This window comes from Urocampus carinirostris, chromosome 1 (assembly GCF_059441175.1).
Source record: "Urocampus carinirostris isolate Australia breed hairy pipefish chromosome 1, RoL_Ucar_1.0, whole genome shotgun sequence".
NCBI classification, from domain to species: domain Eukaryota; kingdom Metazoa; phylum Chordata; class Actinopteri; order Syngnathiformes; family Syngnathidae; genus Urocampus; species Urocampus carinirostris.
The window spans coordinates 45,978,105-45,987,200 of NC_142349.1; the positions used below are offsets into that span (position 1 = coordinate 45,978,105).

General features: G+C 38.7%; 1 protein-coding gene across 1 annotated transcript; it reads right to left on the reverse strand.

Moving 5' to 3' along the window:
- Positions 1–311: 311 nt before the first annotated feature.
- On the reverse strand, positions 312–8,833 carry mrpl12 (mitochondrial ribosomal protein L12). Its single transcript, XM_088355724.1, has 5 exons — positions 8,638–8,833; positions 5,778–5,979; positions 2,782–2,856; positions 1,916–2,050; positions 312–678 (listed from the first exon to the last, which is right to left on the reverse strand). Exons 1-5 carry the CDS (start codon positions 8,694–8,696, stop codon positions 562–564), a joined length of 588 nt encoding a protein of 195 aa, XP_088211850.1. The 5' UTR covers positions 8,697–8,833; the 3' UTR covers positions 312–561.
- Positions 8,834–9,096: the final 263 nt, after the last annotated feature.

The window sequence follows — 9,096 nt, forward strand, 5'->3', positions numbered from 1 at the left end:
CTCCATTTTTTTATGTTATAATCTCATCTCATTAGCTGCACCGCTTATCCTCAGTAGGGTCGCAGGGGTGCTGGAGCCCATCCCAGCAATCATCGGGCAGTGGGCAGGGATCAAAAGTGAAAATAACTTTTTAGAAAGAAGATGGCACTTTCAGACAATACACATTCCAAGTAAAACATTGGAAAAGCTTTTAAATTAAAAAAAAAAAAGATCATTTAAAACTTAGCTCAAGTCCTCATTTGTATTGAGGACAGTGTATTAGATGCACGGTTCAAAGGCATTTCGTATGCACCAAAGAATGGAACGAAGGGTTTATATTTAACCATTTAATGACAACTAATGACAACAGCGACATTCACGGAGTGAAAATCATTTCCATCCATGTCTGTCTATGCACGCATTCACACAAGTTAGACATGAGCAGAAGCAGTCAGCTTATGTGTAAAAAGTTCAATTTGACTTGTTCTGCCGAGGCTTTGAAGAAACAATATGCAGATAAAAGGCAGTTTTTTGTGTGTGTGGTTTTTTTTTTTAAGAAAATTGGGACAGGGTGCCTGTTGTCTACTCCAAGACCACGGTGCCACCAGCCGCCTGTAACGCGGCTTTCAGTTTCTCCGCTTCATCTTTGGAAACGTTGGCACGGATCTCCTGAGGAAGCGACTCCACCAACTTCTTGGCCTGGTTCAGACAAAATCTATTTACATTCATGTACAATAAAGCCTTTAACGTCAGACGAAAAGTAATTTTGGATAGATTTATCTAAATATAACATGTATAGCTGACAGCCGCTTTCCTGTGTCCGAGTTTTTTATCTGGAGGGACAAAAGCATGACCAACTTGGGTGTCGAGGTGCTTCACTTGTTTGAGTGTTTGGGCATTTGGGTTGGCAATGGTCCAAAAATGTTTTGGTTGCTTTTTCCTTTTCTTTGTTTTTGTGTATTTGTTAGTCTTGCTGTCGGTCACCCCTCTCGAGGGATATGACCAGGGTAGATAGATAGCTGTCAGACAACTGAAAACAGAACCGTAAAAAACAAATAATGACTAGATGATTAATTGGCTGACTAGCTCTTTTAAACTATATGGAGGACAATCCTGAAATATGTAGGAATAAATTTATGAATAAAAGACAAAAAATATATGAAATATAAATGAACACATAAATACACCACGTACTGACTAAAAATCTGACATAAATGCAACATATTAAATCATTTATGCATTTTGTCATTTATTGCAGTCTCTATATTGTGGCGTCTTTTGTCAAAACCAGATTGTATTCAAATGAGGGGCCGGGTCAAACACTTATTGGTTGATTGACAGCTGCACCTATCAACTACAATGCCTTTCTTTATCATTGACCAACCAATAGGTGAAAAGTTCAAGCAACTGGGCCGCCTCCTCATTTGAATAACTTTCATTGTGACAATACACACAAAATACTGAAATAAATAAATGACACAATGCATAACTTAATGAATAAATTGCTTTCATTTAAAATTTTATAGTATATGATGCATCTGGTGTTGATTTATTTATATGGCATATACACAGTATTTGTGGGTATTTATTTTTACATTTATGTCTACGTAGGGTAGTATTAGTCCTCCCAAAAAGCCTTTCTTTTTACAATGAAAAAATACTTAACAATATCCTGGAATTAAAATAGACCAACACTTAATATTCTACTTGTAACTGACGATTAAAAAATGTTTTTAAAAATGGGGTTAAACAGGGTTTCTAATTTTAGTAGTTATTCCCCCAAATTCAACACCGTCAATGTCCAGTTGCTTGAATATAAACGGCTACCATCTCGTTTCTTTTTAAACTTAACAATTTGAAAAATGAACTTTGGAAATTGAGGTGACCGTAGAAAAATTGATGATATTCGATCGTCTAAAAGTTTAATAGGACCTACCTGAACCAGGTTCAAGCCTTGGATGCAGTTCTTCACCTCTTTAATGAGTTTCACCTTCTCGGCCATATTGACTTCTGTTAACTTGACAGTGAAGTGAGTCTTCTCTTTTTTCACTGGGGCCTCCTCTTCCACGGCCTGCAAACATGTTTTTAATCTGTGACAAAACCTCTTTTCACTAACATCACAGGCATATAACAAATAATTCATGTTGAAGTTGATTATAACAGAAGCTGCAATACACAGAATTTTGAGACTTGATTAATGACAGAATTCACCTGCAGAAATGCCAAGAAAAATGGGCTAATTGAATGAAACGATAGATCAGCAAAACACATTGTGTGTCATATTTTATATGGATCTTGTTTATTAAAAGGGACAGTAGGTAATGTTTATCACCCCAACCTTATTAAAAATTAAATAAATACATGAACCATCAAATAATCGTGTTTTGTTTTCAATAAGCGTAGGTCGAGAAAATTGATTTTACATAACATTAGCCTCACCTAGAGAGAGCTGAAATAATTTTCCGACATTTTGCCTGTACGGATAGCCGCAAAGCCAAAAACTTCACAAAAGGCTGGGCTAAAGAGAAAAATAGTGCGGTTGGTCAGTCTGCATGTACGTAGTTGGGATTCTTTTGCTTCATGCAATTAAACCAACATGCTGACGTTTGACGCTTTTTAACATTCTGTATGCTGATGCTTTTTGTCACTCATTTTTGGTTGCATGACAAAATACAGCAGCATCTTGTGGTCAAACCATTCACACTGTCCCGTTATGCATTTGGTCTTTCCAATACCACAACAAAGAGCCGTTATTGGCCGTTTTGGTTATCAATGACCTACGTAGCCTAAGTTTGTTCCTACCTGAGGTCCTGGAGCAGCTGAAGCGGGCATCGCCCCCATTGGCATCATTCCCACATCTTGAATGTTCAGCGTTTTCTGTGACAAGTATATTTAGAAATAAATAAGTCTCTGAAGTCTTTATAAGACAAGAGCCAGAATGAGGAAGACTAAATAATAAATCTAAAATACATTTATTATTCAACTGTCATTCGACATAATCAAATGAACACATTTACATATTTACATATTTAAGCACAACACGGCTCGGTTGAAATGATCAACAGTCCTAGAGCACCCTCTTGCGGTTTATTGTGAAAATAACATGTGAAATGATATGCTGGTAATAAACATTTGTGTAAATAATTTCACATATAAGTCGCAGCCGAGCTAACAATGGGAAAAAAAAGTGCGACTCATACTCCGATATGCATAATTCAAGAAAGTGAACTGGACTGCAATCTTCCACAGGTCTGAGTGTTCACACAAAGTCTGTGAACATCACTTCAAAGAACCTTGAGCACCAGCAAGCCATGAGATCAAGACAAGTGACATTTTGCTGGGTGTCCTGCAACACTCGTTTTTCAAATTCCAATGAATTGGCTAAGCGAGTTTTGAAAAGGTTGCAGCGCGCACGAATGTCAGTTGTCTTTACAAAAACTTTTACATGAGCTTTTTTTAAGCATTTTATTTTTTTGCTGAACACTGAAATTGTGTAGATTTATTTTAGTTAATTGTATTTAATCAAACTTTAAGAGATCATCGTTTCCCATAGAATTTTGTGTGGCCCTGGTGGGTGGACAGTCCAAACTGTAACAAAAATCTTAACCCGAGACTAGTATATTAATCAAAGGCGAATTTATTTGAAGTGAAACTAATGCTCCATTCGAGAAAAGTGGGAAGTCGGATTTCTCCCACTCAGATGGTACCAGATTCGACCTCAAAGCGTTCCAAGGGAATGTAAAGAGCAAAGGTGGCAGATTTCGAAAAGTTGTTTTTTTATTTTGCTCATTAAAACACTTGGAACTACAGAAAACCTGCCTTCTCACAAAGCGCTCAAATTGTGGAGGAGAAATGGCGGCTGAGGTGAATACATGTTTTTATAATCGTGTAAATATGTTTTACAGTTCACCATGCGTTTGTCCATGGGCATCGCCATTTTGTCAAGTGACGTCAGGTTGAAGAAACTCGAAGCAAGGTACGCATATTTTCTCAGACTTTGCGAACCTCCCACCTGGGGTGTCATTTTGGTTATATTTTTCTGGTCGGAGGTTGGAGAACTCCAAGTTCCCACTTTTATGGAATGCAGCATAAGTCTATGTGTGAATAAACCACCCCAACTTGTGATGGGAATTCCAGCTTTTTTAGGGAATTAGCTCTTTTGGCTCAGCTCACTCCCCAGATTCTTTTTGTTGCTTGAATTAATATGCCACCTATTATGTAACATTATGCACGGAATTACTTAATAAAAAAAGAACAAAAAAAGAAAGGAAATAAAGATGTAACATTAGGCACAAAATGAATTCATCTAACAAAAAAAATCTCATTACTAGATTATAATTGTATTTATTATTTTCACTCTACAGTGAATTTTTAGCTTTTAATTTTTTTTATTAAGCACCTTTTAAGTAAAGTAACACAAAATCCCTGAAAAACACATGACACAATAAAATGCAAATTAAAAATATTGACCTATTAGAGCAATAACAAACTACTATAGCAAAAATAATTTTAAAATTGTTATGTTAAAAAAGTTAGTTGTGGTAGTTGATCCCTGAGGAACAGAATAAATAATAGTTTAAAATTTTACAAAGCTCAATTTTTTTTTTTATAACATTCACGATACATTCATAAGTCACATCTGGCTCTTTGAGGACAGCCATTACGCTGATGTAACTCACCGTAAAAATGAGTTTGACACTCCTGCCTCATCTGACCACAAGAACTTTGATCACAAATTTTTTTGAATAATTTAATGGGGAATGTGTTCCCTTATGATAATCAGGAAGCATCTAGATTTAGGAGAAATTCCAGAAAGCAACCTTAAAACATCTTATATTGATTGAATGAAGAGAATGTAAATGGAGAAAAGAAAGGGGCCAATATCAAAGCATTGGGGTACACCACTAATAGCATGATTGGCAACAATGGCGTGAGGGTATTGAGCTGAATGAACTAAGTGCCATGTTTGAGGGAATTGTGGCCCGTTATGGTGGAGAAAAACTATGAAGATAATGTCTAAGTCCAAAATCAAGTCCAGAAGGATGGGGATTGAAAGTCAAGTTTTTTATTTTTTTGCAGATGTTTTGGTGCTGTGAAATGAGTGAAAATTAGTTTCAAAAGACTCAGTGGAATGGAGGAAATGGTATTTAGTAGTGACTTCTTGTCAGAGGGCTTTTGAAAATGCAACATTAATGATTGAGTGGCGGCACGGTGGATGAGTGGTTAGCTTGTCCACGGCACAGTTCTGAGGTCAGGGGATGGAATCCAGCTACCAGACTTCCTGTGCGGAGTTTGCATGTTCATCCTGTGCTCGCATGGGTTTCCTCCGGACACTGGTTTCCCCCCACATTCCAAAAAACATGCATGTCAGGTTAAATGGCCGGTCCAAATTGTCCCTAGGTGTGAAAGAGCAGGTGAGTTGTTTGTTTCTGTGTGCCCTGCGACTATCTGGCATCCAGTTCGGGGTTTCCCCTACCCACTGCATGAAAATAGCTGGGATGGGCTCCAGCACCCCCGCGACCCTACAGAGGATAAGCGGTGCAGATAATGGATGGATGAAGATTGAGTGGATTGTTGTGTTATTGGGGTCAGGACCTGGGTGGGTACCAATGAATCGGGATAACTGATCATGTTCAGAAATATGGATCCAAAATAGGAGCAAGACAGGATGGCAGTTCAGGTTTGAGAAAATTGAGTGTATAAGTAGGAGATTGATCTTTTTGAATTGTGAAATCAAATTCAAAACAGAAAAACATAAACCATTGTAATATAGGGCCCAAGTATGTAGCACAATTTACCTTAAGCAGTTCATTGAGGTCAGACACCTCTAACAATGTGAGGCTAGCTATGTCGCTGACGAGCTGATGTATTTTGGGCGAATAATGCTTTGGGGCGCCATCCAGAGGCGGTGCGATGAGCGCATCAGAGCGGATGGCAGCGCTCGTCCTGAGGAGCCGCAGCATACACCACGCTGGTGTCTGATGATCCGAGAGATGTTTTCTAGGAAACAGCAAAAAGGATAAGATCATGGAAGCCAGCAGACACGCTATATATCACAGAGAATTAACTATATACAGAACTCAACACTCAATGATATTTAATGTACAGGGTGGCCACAAAGTCACGCACCAATCTTCCTCGAGTTGAACCTGAAACCATACAGCCATTTCTAAACGTCTGTCACTATCATCCTCGTACAATTTGTATATGCATTTCTTAAACATACTAAACCAATACAGCAGCTTAGAAGAGCCGCAGGCCGGATGTGGCCCACAAGGTTTTCTACGGCCTCTGAGATCATCTTGATTCATTGTGGTAAAGAATCACTGTGGGTTTTTTACTTACTCCTACTCTTAAGAGGGATTTTGGTTTAACAAATGTTTGCGCTCCATTTCAGTCCATATTATGTAATTACATATTTTATATATATTTCTTATATTTCAGTTGTATGAGTGCTAGACAATTGCTGTCATCATTTTTTCTTTAGAAGTAAATTTAGCCCACTCTTACAAAAATAGAAACCATAGGCTACTCATGGTGCATGAATAATATAAACTTTTTTCAATTAATTCTCATATCATGATGAATTTATATAAAGGAATGTCTTTTGTGCCTGGTAAAAATTAAAGATTACTGACCAAGCCCTTAGAAAATATTTCTTTATCAGATCATATTGGAATTTATTTCTTAGCTTTTCAGTGGGTTCAATTAAGTTTCCTCAACTAAAATGTACCATTTAAAAAGGATTCAACATTCCATCAGAACAGCCTATGGCGTGTAGTAAAAAAATAAATGTTTTTGGCCCTCTGTCCACTTGACACTCCTGTTTAGAGGGGGCGGCAGTAGCTCAGGAGGTAATGCGATCGTTTTAGGCTTAAGGGATCCCAGTTCGAATCCCGGCTTGTCCGTGTTACATGTCGAAGTGTCCTTGGGTAAGACACTGAACCATAAATACCCCCAATAAGCAGGTTAGCGCCTTACATGGCTGCACAGATCACGGCCGCTATTGGGAAATGTGAAGCACAATGTAAAGCGCTTTGGGAAGTCCTTGACTTGAAATGCGCTATATAAATGCAGATAATTTCAGATGCAGATCATTTAGAGGAGTTTACTCTTTCGAAGTTTAAGACACTGGTTTTCAGGGTTGAAGAAACCAAGCTAGTTTTAGGGCGCTTAAATTTTTTTTTTTTAAAGGTCAGTGCAGCCTGCACAAGTAGTATAAGAATCCTAGCTCTGTTCTAATTCGTTGGGCAGGGTTCAAAATTGGGAACAGATCACTTGCAAATACAGCCACAATTATAGTGCACGCAGTACTGAAAAGAAAAAAAAACATTACCTAGCAAAATGCGAAAACCCACCCGAGGTGTGTTTTAAATGCAGTATTTGAAAGTCAGTGTGCTTGAATGGCCACTCACACTGAAGTCATGAGACATAAGTGAAATAGACAGACACATAAAAGGTAGTTCAAGACAGAAATGAACGGACAGAAAAACAGTGAGAGCGAGAGACAGAGAAGGACAAAGAAAGGTAAGGAGGAAGGCCCGATAAATACGGGACTTCCGACAGATTGACTGATCTATTCACATACTGTATCTGGTGTCTTAAGTTGTTTGATGCAATACGTCCCAAGTTTTGCCCCCTGAGCTGAAGATTGTTTTGTTGATGTATTAATTGAGAAACTTTTCCCAAAATTTTCAAACAATGCTGCCCGGATGAATTACAAAATCCTTTTGACGCGCAAAAGGAGAAAAAAAATAGCTTTTTGTCCCTCACTTCCAAACATTATACAGGTGAATTGTAAATTGTCTAAGCCAGAGTATTTCAACCTGTGTGCCGTGAGATCTTGTCGAGCGTGCTGCTGGATTTTGCCCAATTTTATCTTTCCAAGAAATCAGGCCATTATTCAGTATTTTAGCAATCTTCAGACGAGGAACTGTAATAGTCATCTATATCAGTAGGTGGCAGTAGATTTTTATGTACTAATTATCTGCTCATGAGGTAGCACATTATATTTAATAACTTAATTTGTTTAACAAGTTTAAGATTGCACTGTAAAAAATAAAAACAAAACAGTGTTATTTTCTTCTTAATAAATTAATTATATGCTTATGAGGTAGTACAGTGAAATATTTGACATAACTTCATTTTCAAACATTTTAGACGGACTGTGTGCCTCGAAACTTTTTCATAAATAAAAGTGTACCTTGGTTCCAAAAGGGTCGAAAAACACTGGTCTACGCAACGTTAACAGCGGTACCCGAATGTAACACTACTCGCAATCGCATCCATAGGTGACCTTGGCAGTCAACAGAAGAGTTTAATAGAAAATACAAAAACGGAAAGAAATGTGAAACTGTGCAATTAAGTCTTCAATAAATGCACTCGGCTCACTTGACCTTACACATCGCCTTACACAACTGAGAACGAAGAAAAACCGTGCAAAACATGAACCATGCTAACGGAGCAAACAGTAACCTGAAGCTTTGCAGCTAACGTGCGACAGACTGGATATGATTGCAATGATGGTAGATTATAATGCAAAGTTCACAGTCTGCACAATCTGTCTGCCCTTGAGAAAGACCGGTCTGATGCCAAGCGCCATAGCATCCGTTGCAGGTACGGCTTTTCTTAACGCGGTATGAGACTGGGCGGACGTACCGGTGGGCGCACGCCGCTGCCCGCAACGCGGTTCGGATACAGCGTGTGGTGCAGAACATGCTAAGCGGCGATAAGTAGTCCACACGTCCCGTGTTGGCCTTCGTTTCAGGAATCCGACTGTTTTACACAAGCTGCTCCACCTCAAAAGCACATGGCGTCCTCCTTACTGAAACTGACCTACCCAGAATACATTGCGAAAAACTACGGCTACCTAAGTGGACCAAAGAGAACGTTTGGGTTTTTTGATGGATACAGTAAATGGAAAGTTTCTGCTAGTAAAACATTTTTATTGTACGAAACGATGTGCCTACCTATCGTTTCTTACTTGCCCCTTTAATAAACCTTAGAAAAACAATTCGGCACTTACCTATCAGTCCATCCATCCATTATCTGCACCGCTTAGCCTTATTAGGGTCGCAGGGGTGCTGGAGCCCATCGCAGCCGTCTCCGGGCAGTGGG